This window comes from Dryobates pubescens, chromosome 14 (assembly GCF_014839835.1).
Source record: "Dryobates pubescens isolate bDryPub1 chromosome 14, bDryPub1.pri, whole genome shotgun sequence".
Taxonomy (NCBI): Eukaryota; Metazoa; Chordata; class Aves; order Piciformes; family Picidae; genus Dryobates; species Dryobates pubescens.
In genome coordinates this window covers 3,142,148-3,159,767 of record NC_071625.1, presented here as the reverse complement: position 1 = coordinate 3,159,767, position 17,620 = coordinate 3,142,148, and the positions used below count along the sequence as shown (strand labels likewise).

At 47.9% G+C, this 17,620-nt stretch overlaps 1 protein-coding gene across 1 annotated transcript in view; it reads right to left on the bottom strand.

The window, feature by feature from the left end:
- The window catches only part of VPS13B (vacuolar protein sorting 13 homolog B), a 327,037-nt gene that overhangs the window by 9,480 nt on the left and 299,937 nt on the right, over nucleotides 1-17,620 (bottom strand). Inside the window, exons 52-57 of the mRNA XM_054167231.1 lie at nucleotides 16,846-16,973; nucleotides 15,821-16,020; nucleotides 13,067-13,185; nucleotides 11,096-11,919; nucleotides 6,701-6,877; nucleotides 5,691-5,861 (exon numbers count right to left, since the gene is read on the bottom strand). Of these exons, the coding sequence (XP_054023206.1) occupies nucleotides 5,691-5,861; nucleotides 6,701-6,877; nucleotides 11,096-11,919; nucleotides 13,067-13,185; nucleotides 15,821-16,020; nucleotides 16,846-16,973 (1,619 nt within the window). The remainder of the gene's footprint in view (nucleotides 1-5,690; nucleotides 5,862-6,700; nucleotides 6,878-11,095; nucleotides 11,920-13,066; nucleotides 13,186-15,820; nucleotides 16,021-16,845; nucleotides 16,974-17,620) is intronic.

Here is a 17,620-nt window from a genome sequence, read left to right as displayed (position 1 = left end):
TTGTATGTGGAAGCAAGTCCAGGCACAACTCCACAGCTAATTGCAGCCCCACGCGTTCCCCAGCGTGGCGTGCACTGGTCAGCTAGCTGGGAGCCAGTGTTCAGGGGGTTTTACTTACCATTACTGGACAAGTGGAGAAGTGCTGACTTTGAACAAGAGCTAACATCCTACTTACACACTGGTATTCTTTCCAAAGACATGGAGAAGCAGCAGCACACATTTCCCCAGATCCCTGTCTATCAGCAAGTGAAGACACTTGCACCCCCATGAATCCCTCCCTCTGTCTCAGAGAGATTGCTTCCAGCTTCTCTGTGTGCATCCTTTGCTGATGAACAGCACAAAATGCAGGTCTGCTCTGAGAGTGATACCAAGGCTGAGTGTGCAGCTGGACTCTCACCCTTTGTACCACAGAGGCCGTCAGGATTTCTTAATGCCATGCCATGGAAATAAAACATTTTCAGCTGAGTTCCCTTCCATCAGTACTTTCCAGCTGCTGCTTGCCTAGGATAGCCCAACACTGCATTCCACAAGTGAGACTGTTCAGCCAGCCTTCTCTTTTCTAGTCGTGATGCATTTGAAGGCATAAACCACTACTTGGTGCTCTGCTAAGCTGCAGTATTGTGTTACCCTGTGACCTCCTTCACCCTATCTATGGAGGTCATCCACAGCAACTGCAGTTTCAGAACAGGAGTTATTGCCTTATTAAATGTAATCCACCTAAGTCCTAGCACTAGTAAATTATTTACTGCAATACACTCAAGCAGTGTTATAAGGTAATAATAAATAAGAGCCTACTCCAAAGGACCTGTGGTATGCTCCAGGCACTTCTCAGCTGGAATTAGGCCCAGAGGACAAGGAAGAAGAATGGGAACTGCTGTGACTGTGTTATATAAGATTATTTATATAGTACCCCAAATAATACACAGCTTAATTAGCCACTTGTTTAGTACTTGCACACTTGGTGTTACTCTGCCATTTTATGCATGCTCTGCAGTTGGCTGTAAAGCCACTGCCCTTGAGTACCTCCAATCCTTCTGCAAGTCCTTTCTACCTGTCAAAGATTTAACCAAGGATCTCCTCTTAGCTCTCTGCTCACCCTTTGTGATGTCTTAGCTCAGACTGCAACCCACTGGCACGACTCATTCACGTGCTCCCCAATCACATAACAAACTGTAACCCTACTCCCTTCGTTGAAGAGTAGCTGCTCCTGCCCCCCTTGCGTGGGCAAGTCAGGCCTGTGCAGTTCCTTTGCTGTGGGCATCATGTGTGGACAAAGGAAAGAAAACAGCAGGTCAAAGGCTGAGCAACCCTCCCAAACCCAACAGCAGCAAGGTAACGGTGACACACACATGAGGTTCACTGCATCTCCTGACACTGGATACTGCCAAACAGATGTCCCCTTGTGTCCCTGTGGCTTCCTTCTCTCTAATACAAAGTTACTGGCAGAAGCATCACGCTGGATGGGGCTTACCACAGAGCGCTTCTCCCCCCAGATTTTGGCAAGGTATGAGAGAAGCAGATCATTCTCACAAGCTAGAGACAGCTATGGTCTTCCACTGTCCCTGACCCTGCTCTGTAGGAGTGTTTATTTTCAAATGAAACCATTCTCCATCTTTCTTTCCCCCCTTACCCTAGGCACTCAGTTTCATGTGCATGTCCACATGTGTGCACACAGATTATGCATGGATAGGAAAAAACCCCTCCATAAAATTAAACACCAAAGCAACAAAACAAAACCATATTCCTCCATTACTGGACCAAAGAGGTTCCAGCAACACCAAACCATCTGCTAAACATCAGCTGGGGTGCACTCTGGTTAATGCATGTTGCTGAGTAACCATAAAAAAGATGCTTTGATAACTACAAAATGCAGATAGTTCGGAGTCTATCACCGGATTACTTCAAGGAGCATTTGATTACCGGCAGCCACCGGCTCGCTGGCTGAGCGCAGCACGGCTTGCAGAGCCCAGCACAGCTCAGACCACGGAACAACGGGGAGAAGATCCCCCACCGGGAGAAGCTGCCCACGCTTTGCCACCAGGCTGGAAGGTAGCCCAGCTGAAACCATTCTCCTTCCTTTTTTCTTTCTATTTTGGACCCTCTGTCGTCCTCCAGGATTGCTGCAAAGGTTCCACACCAAAACCGTGGCTGAAGCATAGCTTCATTCCACAAACATAACATAAAAATACAGGTAACAGAAGGGGGCATCTGCTGGTGTGTGCTGATACATGTGCAGAGTGAGTGTGCAGAACAGAAGCATAGAACGGTCCAGGCTGGAAGGGACCTCCAAAGCTCATCCAGTCCAACCTCCCTGCAGTCTGCAGGGACATCCCCAACTAGACCAGGTTGCCCAGGGCCTCGTTGAGCCTCAGCTTGAGTATCCTAAGGGAAGGGGCCTCAACCACCTCCCTGGGCAACCTGCTCCAGTGTTCCACCTCCAGGATGAGTACTGACTCTTAGTATCTTGCTTGCAGATGGGCAAACGTGGAGTAGCCCTGACGCAGCGAGAGCTGCAAGCAAGAACAACCACCTGCCTCAGCCATGAACACCTGAGCCTCTGCATTGCATGCTTTATTGTCTCCAGCAGCACAGTTACACTGCCAGGCACTGTTGCTCACTGCCAGGCACTGCCAGGCACTGTTGCTCACTGCCAGGCACTGCCAGGCACTGTTGCTCACTGCCAGGCACTGTTGCTCACTGCCAGGCACTGCCAGGCACTGTTGCTCACTGCCAGGCACTGCCAGGCACTGTTGCTCACTGCCAGGCACTGTTACTATCAATTTGCTTTCCCCAAAGGCTGGAAGGAGTAACAGAGATGCTGAGCACTGTTGTGCCTGTGGAAAATGGCTTTGCAGCAAGGAGCTACCTCAACACAGTGTTCTTCCTTAGGCCAGTATTGAACATCCACAGCTTCAACAGCCTCTTTTACATGGCTGTGAATCATCATTTTAGGCTTGATCCCATCGTGCAGAACGCAAAAGGCAGTTCCTTGGTAGGAAACGCCGATCATCTAAACGTCTAAATACAACTTCATGGCTCTTCGGTCTAACCTTATGACAGCAAAGCACACCTAGGGTAAGCTTCTGCTTCTTTCACACACAAATGTTACTAACATGACCCAGAAGTCTCCCCTGAACTAGCAAAGAAGACGACAGCTGGCCAAAGATAACAATCAAATCAAACAACACCCTGACAGTGCTTGAGTCATTTAAAACGAGACAGGACAAAGCACTTAAGAATGTACCACAGGGAACAACTTGCACTGAGAAGGAGACAAGAGTACAGGAGGTTGGCCCCGATTCAGCAAAGCTCTTAAGCACATGCTTAAGTGCTCTGCTGAACCAGGGCCACCATGAGCCAGCTCTTCAGAACAATCAGCAGTGCAGCTCTTCTTTCTGCGTGGACACCAGAAAGTGTCACTGAGCCGCGGGCTGCTGCGGGCCTGTGCCCAGGCACCGGCTCTGCATTTGCAGTTCCAGCAGCTGCTCGCCATGGTCAGAGGGCTTGCACGGCTGTGAGAGTGCAGTGACCATCCTGCAAACCTTTTTCATCCTTCTCAATCTTACAATTAAAAAGTCATAAAGCTTATGGCTTCCAAGGGTCTGTGCTTGTCTCTACTCATCCTTGGGAAGGAAATCAACACAGCAGCTCCGCTTCCTTATGCAGGAAAAACCTGGAAGTGTTTCCAGAGGAAGCATGTTCACTGAACGTGCTGCTGAAGGCAAGCAGCAGGGTGATAGCTCCCCTTCAACAGCAACTGGTTTTGCTTTGGAAGCCACAATACCCTTTACTCAATGAGCAGGACAGAAACAGCCTTCTGATGGACTGGTGCAAGCGGCAACGCAGGGCTCAGCGTAGCTCAGGTCTAGCCCCGTTCACACCAGCGCTGCTGCTATGCAGAGAAAGCATGCTTTTAAGAATCAGCTTCTGATAAATGAAAAACCCCTGACAGCCACAGTGGAATGTATCTGATTCTTCCCTAAGTGAGAGGTCCCATACTGCTCAACTCCAGCCACAAAAGAAACAGAGCTTTTTATCGGGGTGCTTCCTTGCCTCCACCGCTAACAGCCGAGGGTATCGAGCAGGGAGGAACCTCTAAGTGGCAGCAGGCATAAGAACAAGCTCCTAGCTTGCAGAGGACACCATTTTAAAGCTCCAAGTTTCTAAAATGAAGTCTGATTGCTGAGGCAATCAGGGACACTGAAACTGGAACCCTTGGCTTTGGCTTTGTGTTTACCTCAGGCGTGCTCGCACGCAGGGCGGCGGAGGCATGGCGGAGTTACGCACGCGTGTCACAAGCCCCTGCCTTCTGTCAGCAGCAGGAACTTTGCCTCGGGACAGCCATAGCTACAGCGTTCTGCTCTTCGATTCAGGCTGTACAGATGATGCTTTTAGCTCTGAAGGGCTCTGGTGTGAAGAGGGCACAGCCACCACATCACCTTGCTGTCTTACTAATAACTGAGCAAAGATCACCAAACCCTTTCACCAGCACGCACGGCCCAGGCTGACGCAGTGCTTGTACAAGTATAAGCTTTCAGCCAGCTCCTCAGCCTGACTGCCCTTAGCCCAATGAAACAAGAAGGGAAAATAAAACCCTTCTCCAAACTCCCTTTGACTTGCAACACCACTAACAGTTCACTGTTGGGATAGTAGCTAGCAGCACATGAAATTTCTTCTCCAGGCACAGTTCTCCCAGGACACTTGCTTGCTGGTTACAGGCATTATCAGATGACAGTGCTTCACATCATCTACTGTTATTGCTTAAAATAATTTCCAGTAACTTAACCCAAACTTGTAACATTTTTACCACTTCCTCTTTGGGGCTTTCAGGGCTGTGGTTGCAAATTTAGGAGTTGTGTACACTACCAAAGATTAGGAAAGAGGACAAATCCTTTCAGGCTTCAGCTCTTCTAACCTTTTGCACTGGGCTGCTTTTGGTCACTTTGATCTCCAAGGGATTCATACTCTTTAATATGTCCTGGGGAACTCTGCCAAGCAGAACAGTTCTGCATTCCTTTGCTGTGTGACAAGCAGAAGTAACCTAGAGAATCCAGCCTCCTACTGCATAACTCCTTGAAGAGATTTTTCCAGTGTGGGTTAGTTTGCAAACGTTTAGGTACTACTTTGAAACGGCCAGAGCAGTCCTGACTTCTAACCAAGCCTCTTGGCTGCCTGATGAATACAGTGACACAATCAGGATGAGCTGGGTCTCCCCGAGAGCAGAATTTCCCCATCAGAGCTTACTTAACATCTGCAGTAGGTTCAAGTGGTTTTCAAATCAACCCAAGAATCCCTGATATCTACAGTGCAGCAGGCCAGGCAGGTTCTGAAGGCACTGGAAAGCAAACAGCAGCACCATGAGGTCTTTGTGCTGACTTCGTTACAAGTCACCCTGCCTGATACAGCACGATCCTTTTCTTCTCAGCTCTGTATCATGGACCAATGAAAAGGCTATTTCACAAAGAGAGTGCAAGCTCATCCTGTGTCTGCATCACTCTGCTAGCAAAAGCCCCCTTACAACAGTCACTAAACCCTGACAGAAAGAAACAGCATCCCACACACCTGCTGTGAGGCTATGCCACAAGAAAACACCAAAGCACACAGCTGCAGTTGGAACTCAGCTGCAGAAGGGGCTGGAGAGCAGATCAGCAAACAGTGTTATCGCTCAGCCTTAGTTAGCAGCACATTACCTAGAAGGCTAATGCCTAACCGGGACAGGCCCTGCCTCAGTCCTTCTCCCAGGCTCTCCGGCAGCTGCCGTCTCCACTCCTCTTGCCTGTTGTAGTGCTCCTCGTCCAGGGACAGCCTATCCATATTCCGGGCGAGACTTGTTGCCAGGTTGGTGATGGACGTCAGCGTACCTAAACACAGGGAGAGACACAACTGGGGCTGGATCAGCAGGCTTTGATTTAAACCAGGGAGATGCTCTGTGCCTCGCTGCAGGACTGAGCTCCCCAGCACAGCAGCAAAGCCATCTGCATGGTCACCCATGTGGAACAGGCACACCACCACCTCACACTTTTACATCAGCCCCCACCAGGTTCGCCTGGCTGCTGGGAACAGGAACTCATCCAAACATCCTTGCCCAGCTCCCAGACTTCTGTAAGGCTAACCTACGTGGAGGGGGAGCGAGGGAAAGGTAAACAAATGTTTACCGCAGGAGCCCGGGAGGATGTGTCCCGAGGGAACCCGGAGGAGCAGCGGGCAGCTGCAGTCCCTCCTGGGCGGCTGGAGCCACGCGATGGCACTGTTTGTACAGACTTCGCCCAGCAAAGCGATCTGAGCTCAGGCCCTGCCGTCCCAACCAGCTCTGACAACTGCAGCGACTCTTTCCTTTCAGAAAGAAGCAGTAATAAAGATGATGAGGCAGCAGTGTCGAATTTCTGGTGGGCAGCAGAAGTGCAGAACACCTTTAATATTTCTGCAGTTATCACACGAAAGCCTGGCTGAGCCGACCTTCATTTCCCACTGGGAGGTTTAAAACGCTGACGTTTCTGACATGTTCTCATGCACTGCAGTTAAGCAATGATCTGCTTCATGCATAAGATGTTGTAAGCGAGCTCTGTTCCCCTCCCGGCGCTTCGCTGCAGCCCAGCAAGCCAAGCAAAGCTGCAGGCAACGTTGTTTAAAGCCTTTAACGCAGCCTGTAACAGCGCACCGCAACGAGCCGGCCGTTAGAACAGCAAAGTGAAAGCTCTACCTTTGGAAATGTGCTTTACAAATGATGTTGTTCCTCTGGAAACTCCGCTGACAAACGCTCCTGGGCCCCGGGTCAGCCCTTCATAGGGCAGCCTAAAGAAGTCTGCAATGCCATTTCCTATGCTTCTCACCAAACTCGCCGGGCTGCCCAGGATTTCCAGCGATCCGACGACCCAGCCTGTGTGGAGGAACAGGGCACATGTCACGGCTGCAAAAACTGCAGCAGCAGCACCTGTGAGGAGCTCACTCCTTAATTATCTTTTTCACACCCAGAATTCATTGCATCGTGAACTCCCTTTGAGCAAACCCCAGGAAACAACTCAGGCACTCCGCATTCAGCAACGGCAATCTTTCATACTTTGCAAATCAAAGAAATCCTTCTGGCAAGCTCACAAATAGCTTTAGAATGACTTCCTGCAGGAGCTGCCCCTAGCTCTGCTGAGAGTGTGCTCGGGAAGTGGGTGCCGGAGCCTCCCAGCCTACAGGAATGGGGAGTTCAGCTCCCTGCGGGGGTTTGGAGGCTCGCAGGCAGCGCCGCGGTTTCACGTCCTCTGTGACGGGCAGCTTACACTGACACAAGCGCTGCTTTACAGCAGCCTGCAGGCCGGTGGCTTGATGGAGTGTGAGGGAAGAGGATGCAGGTTTTTGACAAGTGCTTAAGAAGTTATTTTAAATCCACCCCAACCCTCCTAAGCTGATCACTTTGTTTCAGAGCGCAGACAAATGCCTCCTGCTCAGCGCAGTTGTGTAAACAGCACTGACATCTCCGTGCTGATTAGGTTACTCATAGGGGAGTATTCCCTGCGCCGATCCCAGGAGAGCTCTCTGCCGAGCTGGTTTCCTATATAAACGCAGGGCTGCCAGCAGCCTATTGGATGGCCCAGTGCACAGCAATCTGTTGCTGGGAAGCTGTTTGCAGGTCTTGTCTTTCTCAGGCTGGTTGGCAGCAGATTTATTAGGGAAACAGTGCTGCAGAACGACTTTTTTTTTCAGCAGCCTGGAGAGACTGCTTCAGAAAGGGCAATAAATGTTAAATGAGAGCTGCCTGGCCTTCGAGCTCTGCTACCAGCACTTACCACTGGCACTGCCAGAGCAACACAAGGCATGACAGGGCCAGGAGACTGAAAGATGCACACACTGGCCCTCCTGCTCTCCCACTAAGGGCCCTTGATCTGCACTGCCCTCTCATTTCCATCTCATCACCGCAGACTCCTGCTGTCCAGATGCTTTTCTTGTTTTCTCTTAACCCCTCCCAGTCACTCCTGTGGAAGGCTGAATCATGAAACTGAACAGAGGAGAAAATGTTACTCATATGAAGTGAATTAGTGTCACACTATCATTCTAAGCCCCCAGAAAATCTATTCTTCTTGTTGAATGTATCCCACATTTCAGACCTGGCAGGTTGAGAACTCCACTATCTGTAGCATACAAAGTGGGAACCACAGCAGACATAAGGGAGAGGGTGGGATGGACTGTGAAAACCAAAACCAAGCATGACTGGCAACGTGACAAGCAAAGCATCAGGAGCAGTGTGGCCTGCCCTGGAAAGGAGTGTCCCCCTGGCAGTCCTCCCCTGCTGGGGACCGGGGGACGCCAGCAGTGCGGGCTGGGCCGGTGACTCCCTCGCTGCAGTGTTTTTAATGCCTTAGCCTTGCCACTGTGTGAAGTGATGAAAAGCCGGAGGGGTGGGGAGCAGTGTATGGATGGAAGAGATGCTCCTTCTGCTTCTTCTGATCAATAATGTTGCAATAATCCCTTACAGTCTCTCTTTTCCTTTGTCTTGGCATTTTTGTCCTGAGGTGCTGGTGTCACAGGAGAGGCTGCCCTGTGGCTTTAGTGCCTGCCTGCCCTGCAATGCTCCCAGCAGGCACTGCCAGGCTCTAACTCCACTCACCTGCTTGGACAGTCAGCATGTTCAGGAATCAAAACTGGATTAAAAGTAGGAGTCAAATCAGCCAGACACAAAGCTGAGCAGTTGCCTGGTATCCCAGGAATGGGCTGCTACAGCCTGGCCCTGGCCTGCAGGCTGCCAGTTTTGGGAAGCTCTGGCAGGAGCGTGCTCATCCTTGGAGAGCACGTTGCAGGGATGTGCAGCTTTACAGCAAGGGTGACCCTCCTTGTCCCATGCTCAGAGCAAAAGCAATGTCTCCTCACTGCCAGCATGGACCACCCAACCCAAGGAGGAAGGTGTGGGAGTAAGTCAGGAACAGGAAAATGCAGAATCAGGAAAATCCCTCAGTTGACAAGCTCTGTGCTGCATTTTACAGTGCAGAAACACAGGCTCATGTCAGGTTGCTATTTCCCCAAGCAGACTTAGCAATTATATCCACTAATGTGAAACATTTATGACTGTATTAGCAGAGCCACTGCCTTTTCTTTACGTGCAGCTACAGGGCTAGATCTGCCTGACACCAGGAATTTCTTTTAAATGGAAGCCCACTTAATTGGAAAAGGATGGGAGATTTCCATGGCAAGCTTTGCTGATTGCAGACAAGCAATGCTGATCAGCATACCTGAGCAGGGCTCTCCAGCCCCAGTCATCACTGACCAGACATGGATTCTCACCTCTCCCTTGCCACAAATGGGGCAGCCTGAGACACCCCCTTCAGCAGGCCTTGAGGCAAATCCTGCCCCCTCCTATCTGGCAGCAATGGTCTTGCAGACAGCTAAGGGCAAAAATCCCACTTGGAGCATAAGGCATAGCTGTATGGGAATGACATTTGTGCCACAAGAAGTTGTGCATGGGACAGCAGGGAGCAGGACAAAGCCAAGGAATCTGCCTTGCAGAAGAAAGTGGATGAAAGGCTGAGGGGTGATGTCCTCCTTCACAAGAGCCCAATCCAAGATGGTGAGGAAAGGACTCAAGGTTTGCAGACCACAGAAAGCTCTTCCCTTAATTTTTTCCTTCTTTTTGAACTTTGCTGACACAGCCAGTCTCCTGACAAGCATCACAAAGTCTTCAAAGCCCCTCCTTTGCCCAAGGAAACCTTTTCATCACAGTAACCCTTTCAAAAACACATTTTAGTTTTAGTGCTTGGAGTGGGCTTTAAGCAGTAACTAGTTTTCCTCAAGCCTAGTGCCACTGAAGCAAAGCCTATTGCTTGTTCTTTAAACTTGCTTGACTTCAGCTGCATCACAAGCCCCGAGCAAGAGGTGGCCTGTGCAGAGCTGCACATTGCAAGGTTAGCACAGGAGGAACGACCAAGGTCGGGCTCAGGAATCCCTCAGCAGCAGATGTGCTCACCTAGGATGCTGTGGATGAAAAGCCAGCACAAGACCAATTTCCTGAGGCAGTCTGTCACCACTTGTATCACCACTCCCAGCCACTTGTGGGGAGAAACTTTCACACCATGTTTGGTGTGGACCATATCTGGCCACAGTTTCACTCTTTATTAGCAGGAAATGAGATCTCTCCTTTTGTAGTACAGGACTTAAACTCTACACCAAATCCAAACCAGTAGTGAAAGGGAAAACCTGCGAATTTTGCAAGCAAAATAATGCAAGAGAAGAATAACTCAGTGGATGGTGCTCTGGTGCAAGAGTCTGTGCATGGCTGCCACAGTCAGCTATGCAAGTCAGGTCTGCACACAGTGAAAGAACAGAGCAGCATCTCACTTCTGTTCACAAAGAGCTGAAAGGTGTGTGTGCAGTTCTGGACACTGAGCACAGGAGCTTCAGTGTGCAGTACGCTGTTTGTGTGTGATCGTGCAGGAGCCTCCTCCTGTCTCAAATACCAATCCCATTCCACACTAAGTCACACGAGAGACCAAATGCCATGATTTCTAAATTAATATTGCAGGAAACAATGTACCTGTCTATCTAATAATCTAATTGCACACTATTGATCCTCTATGGCAAAAAGCAACGGCAAACTTCATAGCTCTTGGATCAAAGGACACCAAACATCTGTGTGCCAGTTCAGCGTGAAGGCCGTGTGAGGAAAGACAGACTCCTCATCATGAACTGCAGCCAAAGGGAGCCCTAACAACAAAACAACATCCAGGGCTGTAATTTACTTCTGAATGCAGAGCAGCATGCTGAATAATTTGATTAAATGTAGTTTTGGGGAGTTTCTGTGAGGAATGTGGGCTGATCCTGACTAGTGCTGCAATATAAAACCACAAACCCCAAGTCAGCCAGAGCACATTTTTATGCTGTGTGCAGGGCTCTGCAAAGCCTTCAGGTGGCTGGGCAATGTTTAGCACAGCTTTACAAATCTTCACTGGGGTCTGCTCAAACATTTCATTTCCCAAAAGGTGCCTGAAAATATCATTAGCAAAGAGTGTCTGAGGGGAGCAATGATTGTAAGGCTGACAGCTAGGTGACTCGGCTCGGGAGACAACCAGGGAATCCTGGTGGCTGATGCAGATGTCACAGGTTAGGGGAAGGTACTGACCTGCTCTGAAGAGTGCTCCAGCAGCATAATGCATGGCCAGGGCATGGATGAGCTGCCTGGCAGTGGTGAAGATGGGTCCTCGCTCAAAGACAGCGAAGGAGAGAGGAGTGTGGTCGGAGGCTATGTAGAGTTTCAGTGAGGCATGGATACTGACAAGGAGATGAACTGGTTGTATTGTTAGTTTCCTTAGTTTCACTGGCTTCACTAAAGCTCTTGCATGCTCTCTCACTTGTTCAGGCAGTATCAGGGTGGTGTCTGATGCTTTCATGGCCTTACAGGCAGTTTTGTTTTCTGGAAGGTATGTATCAAACAAAGTCTTAATGTAGTAAACAAAGGTGTCTTCCACATACAACCTGGCTGGTTTGAGCTCGAAGCTGAGGTCATTCATATGAAACACAAAGTTCTTTTCCTCAGAGAAAGCAATGCAGAGTTTTATAAAGCAGTTCTCCTTGTACCTCTCCAGATCTTTGTCACAAACAACCAGGTTGTTCACCCTGCACCACTGCACGCTCTCATTTTTCTCTCCTTGGCAGAGCAGGACTGCAAAATGGAAGTTGGATTTACTGTACAGCTGATTGTCCAGTTGCAGGTCTTCACAGTACACTTGGAGCCTATGAAACTGTGGGAGCCCTTCCAAGGCATCCCTCTGGAGCTCCTGTGACAGGGGTCTCAGGTGGCTGCTGGCGGGGGCCATGTGGAGGAAAATGTTGTCTGCTGTGAGGCGCAGGAGCTCACAGGAGACTTTGTGGTTGGTAATGTCATCAAAGGCAGCAAGGCTTAACTGGCTGATGAACATTTTCAGTGACAGGGTCTGCTCTTGACTTCTAGATGAGGAAAAGAGACATTTTGTCACTTTACATAGCTCACCTGGCGCCTGGATTCCTCACCAAGCTACCAGGAGAACGCTTCTCTCTAATACATGGGAAACTCAGGTGAATCTCATTAATCTTAATGGGACCTGGCAGCCTTAATCACCACAGTAAGCATCACTCAGGAGGTCTTCTAAGAGAAGGGATATCACACATCTCTGCCAGCTTCTCCTTCTTATCAATCAACAGCATAGCTTGGGCAGGAACCTTCTCCATATACACAGCAATTCCCTATTGAATTTGAACAAGGCCAGCTATTAAGGCAGACAACAAACACAACTCTGATGATTCATGTTCAGCCTCAGCTCTTGCAGCATTTTCTGGAGGCACTACTGGAGGTTACCATTATGGATAACTCATTTCATGTGACATGCAGGGAGTGCTCTCCAACAAAGCCACCACAGCATTTTTATACCAGCGGTACCGACCGCCTCCAGTGTCCACTGCCCATTGCCAAGGTTAACTGGCAAGCAGGCTACCATGCACTGCACTTGGGCAGCAGAGTGCAAACAAAACCAGCACAACCAACTGTAAGAGGCCAGGCATCCTGCTCTCTGGGAAAAGAGAAGAGTGTAAGAGAAAGAGAGACCAGTGTAAGAATTGCACTTGAAAGGAGCTGATGAGCAGGTGGAGGTGTGTCATGGAAGTGTGAAAGTATCCTAAAGAGGAGGGTTTTAGTCAAGTGCAGCTAACTACTGACTGGAAGAGTATTTCTACAGCCCTTGCACATCAAGCTTCCCACCAGTTTCAGTGGGAGCCTGTACAATTACAGATGGCAGGACAGGCCTAGATACATTTTGAACTGATGAACACGCTCAAGTTAATCATGATGGAAAATGGCTTTCCCCCCACCCCCAGTGAACAACTCAGGACTTCCTTTTGTATCAGACATCTAGTGTCTACCCCAAAGTGACTTGACTTTTGATGTCATTTTTGAACTGGAATATAGAAAGCACAATGTGTGGTCTGAACAGAAGCCAGAGGGCACGCAGCAGCATCACACAAAACAAGCCAGCCAAAGTCCCTAAGGTGGTTCACAGCTGATTGACCTCTCAGCACTGCTTGGCAATGCTTTTGATCCTCCTTTCTGTGCTTCATGTACCTGTTGAGGTTGATCTCAATGGGTCCCAATCTTCCTTCTGGAGCCAAGGTTATGACTATGGTTCCACACTGATGGGTGATGTCCACATAAACACAGCCAAAGCCAGTTAAGAACACAACCTAGGGGAGAGAGTGAGAACCACAGGCAATACTACTGAAAGCACTGCTTTTAATGGCATCGTTTGAATTAAGCCTGCTAATGCCTTCTGACTGGCATCTTGCACTCAAATACTGTTTGAGTACTAATAGACTCATAGAATGGGTCAGAAGGGACCTCCAAAGGTCATCTAGCCCACCCCCCCTTGCAGTCAGCAGGGAGATCCCCAACTAGATCAGGTTGCTCAGGGCCTTGGCAAGCAGAACCTTGAATATCTACAGGCATGGGGCCTCAACTACCTCCCTGGGCAACCTGCTGCAGTGTTCCACCACCCCTCCTGATACAGTTCTGGAAGAACAAACAGATTTGAGTACTTCAGAATACAAAAGCTCTGCTACTTGAAGTATTTCAGTTATACAGCAAGATTAAATTTGCACCTCATCCTTTAACTGTTTAACTGAATAAACTGTAATGAGAAATAAGCAGACCTTCTCCAGAAATAAGCAAGATGTGCTGAGGAGAGGGGAGGTTATATGGGAGAAGAGTAGACAGTAACTTTCAGTTGGTGATTTGGGATTAGGGAGAAAGGCAAACTCCTGGAGCCTTGCAAAATCTCACCTTCTCAAAACCCTAAACTAACATTTTGCTGCTGTGCCCCAGCTCAGAGCTGGTTAGGTGAATGGTTGATAGCATGATGCAAAACACACAGAGAGTCAGAAAATAAGTAACATTTTGGATTCATGGAGGCTTGCCTAACTCACATTGAACACATCTAAAGCCATCTAAAGTGCTCTGGTGAAAACAGCTTCACAAGCAAGGTGCTGCCATAAGAAAGTGGCAAAGGTCTGTTGGAGAGCACAAAGCATCTAAAAAGGCAGGCAAAGGGGAACATGACAGGTTTGTGTCTTGCTCACAGGTGTGCAAACTTTCATTCTGAACAAGCTGTCCTTAGAAAGGAAGACTCCACTTGAAGGAAAGGTTTTGTATTTGAGCTTAGTTCTGCTCTACTGCAGTGCATGCTTTGTGTTTTCTCCAGAAAAGAAAAGATTTAGGTCTTTCCAGTTCTGTTAGCAGTCCCTGTTTCGAACAAGCTGGCCTCCTTTTTCCCTTGCAGGGCTGCTACCAACACAATTGTTTACTAGGTTGTAACAACTGAAAGGAATGCAAACCTCAGGATGCACACTAAGCTGATGGGGCTAGCCCAGGGACACACACAGTTTGTTCTGAAGACTCTTTAGTGCTGCTGACAATCAGTTAGTTGGTAGGACCAGCACTTAAACTGACTCTCATTACACTGTTTACAACGACCTCGTACAGGTAATTAAATCTCATTCATCAAATTGTATCTTGCTCTTCTGAGAACTGCACACAAGAGAATGTCTCATTTCAATCTCTTAGCTTTAATGCTTTGCTTATCTGAGAAAGATTTCCAGTCCTGCATGATGGAATTAAAGGGGAAAAAAAAGGGACACTGAGTGAATGTCCAAAACACTCAGTCTTTTGAAAACCTTCCCTGATCTTAAGGATTGGTCATTTTCACTCCAATTTAAGATGATGCTGATGACAAATACCTTAATTGTAGCAAATGAATACAGTTTTCTTTCCAACAGAACAGGAGGCTAGGTAGACAGAATACAAATTCCTCTAAACCTCAGTTGTTTCACAATCTGAAGCAAGCTGTGTATGAAGCTATCAGCATACTTCTCTTAAAGGTTTCTAAGATAAAGACTGACTGAGACATGCTGGGGAAACTCTCTGCATCTCTACCTTAAGAAGTTCACTAACAGAAGACTACACTTTTTATTGAGAGAGTTCTTCAAGTACACAATGACCCCCAAATGTTGTCTTAGCATCTAATTCCTTCTAGGAGCCAGATACTTATAAAGAACCCTGGTCTGGCATCACATTAATGGCTGAAATCTGAAACCTTGCCTTGCTTGCCTGGCTGACTGAATGGAACTGAACTACTTGCTGTAGAACATAACACTCTATAATCAAGAGCATTTTGTGATTGGTCCCCAGGGAAAACATCTGAAAACAGGATTTCTTTCAAAGAAGCCAGCAGTTTATGTTGATTCCATGTAAACTAATGACTTCAAAGATGGAAAAAATTCCCATCCAAAAGAATGACTCCAGTCAAGGAAGTTTTCATTTACCTCAAACCAGAGAAAAATCACAGAAGGAAAGAAAAGGGGGTGGATTTGTTTTGTTTCAGAAAGATGTGCACAGCTTCTGGGAAGACACAGAGGAAGAGTGACAGTGATGATGTGATGATTCCTATAATACCAAGGTAAAATAATACAAAGATTAACATCCTGTGATCGTGAAATTATCAAACAGAAGGATTCTGCTGCTAGACCCTGTGGGATCTTTTGCCAGAAATCTTCAGGACTGATTTTTCCAGGGCAGATCAGGTTGATTAAAAGCAAGTGAAAATACTCAGCAGCAGGAAGCCTGCATTTTGGAGCTAGCTATTTGTAATAACAGCCAGTGCAGAAGGTAACCTGCATGCTAAAGCTGCCTCAGCAAGGGCCTTGGAGAAGGAGATCTCCAAGACTTTAAACCCCCCAAAAAGCAACAGAAAAGAGATGCTTGCTGCAGAGCAACACCAGCCTGTGCAGGCCAGGAGGAACCAGAAAACAGCTCATAAGGATTTACCTGTGTTCCTTGGTTGTTGATGTCCACACAGTCACTCCACTCGTTTTCTACCTCACTGGATGCCATCACTTTCAGAAGAATGCTGGGCAGCACATCTCTTGTTTTGCAGTCTGGGTAGCTGCAGACCTGGTGGTAAAGCTCGTGATGAACCGAGCGCTCGGCCGGAATCTTTCTACAATAAACCTCAAACTTTGGTGTATCTGAAACGTTACAAAATGCACAACATCAGGGCTCTCTGAAATCCAGATGAAAGCAGCACTCACCTGTGCTTACCCTAACAAGGAGGTTCCTGTCTGGAATGTTATGGTTGTACAAAGACAGGACTTTCTACTGGTTGAAACTTTGTGTGCTCAGGGTTGGGTTTGTTTCCTTTTCATGTTATTAAAATTTACACAAAGAATCACAGAATTATTTCACTTGGAAGAGACCTCCAAGATCTCAAGTTCAACCTTCAACCCAACACCACCATGGCCATGAAACCATGTCCCCAAGGGCCATGGGCACACATCTCTTGAACACCTCCAGGGATGGTGACTCCCCCACCTCCCTGGGCAGCCTGTTCCAAAGCCTGACCGCTCTTCCAGGAAAGAAATTGTTCCTAATCTCCAACCTAAACCTCCCCTGGTGCAACTCATTGCATGAACACACTGTAGCTGGAGTTCTGACAATATGTTTTGTGTTACATTTGCAAATGTGAGGAAATTTAAATGTTTCATGGGGTTGGATTTACGTCAATAAAACCCCACTGCCTACTGCTTTCCTGCACCAGAGTCCCCTCTGACAGCTGCAACCAGGGAGACCCAAAAGCCTAAAGCCATGCAAGTTCACACTCATGGCCTCACAATTAGCTCCAACAGCTTCCAGGCTTCAGTACTTTCCAGAGTCTCTCACTTTGAGAAAGACCTTTATGAGGGCACCAAGTTCATGTGGTAACCAAAACACACACTGAACCGATGATGGACACACACAGCAAGATAATGGACACCACAACAGTGCACTGCTTCAGATCACTGTACACTGCCTACCTTTGAAGTTCTCCTTTAGGAGCAAGGGAACAGAGCACCTGTTGTGGATAATGATACGAGGGCTGGGATCTTCTGTGAGTGTGAGGTAAGTCACACCAAGATACTCTTGGTAAGTCAGTGCTACAGCTCTGAAACAGAAGCAGATAGATTTGATTATGCATGTTTTGGATGAAGCCTTTGTCTTTTATTACCGTGCACAATTAAAAACAGTCAAAGCTGGCATCTGTAAGAATCCTTCTGATCAAGTTCCAATTCCACAGGTATTTGTGTACACTGAGGTGGGATGTATTCCCACTGGGAATTCTATTTCAACAGAAGGACACGTGGAAATAGCATGACAAGCAACATGAGAGAAGAAATCACTTCGCAGAGACTGCTTGTGAGTTAAATCCAGCACGTGTGCTTGCAAGAAGAGAGCCCTAGCCAGCAGAGCTTTAGATTAAATTAAAACCATGAGATTGTAGCCCCCAATTTTCAACATAAATCTTTACATTTTTCCAGAAGAATTTGCAGGCATACTTCCCTGATACACATCAAAGATACTTTTAACAAACACATAAATCTGTAACCGACTGCTCCCCTGCAAGCGGCCACGCTGCCAGCACCCTTGCCAATGGCAACGTTAAGGAGCAGCACTGCAGAAATTTCCAGAGGGAAAATCAATTCATTTACTTCTACTCATTAGCTCCATAAAACTTCTTCACACAGAAAGAGAAATTCTTCCTTTCCTTGTGCAAACTGAGTGGCTAAAACCCTTCCCCCCACGGTGATTTAA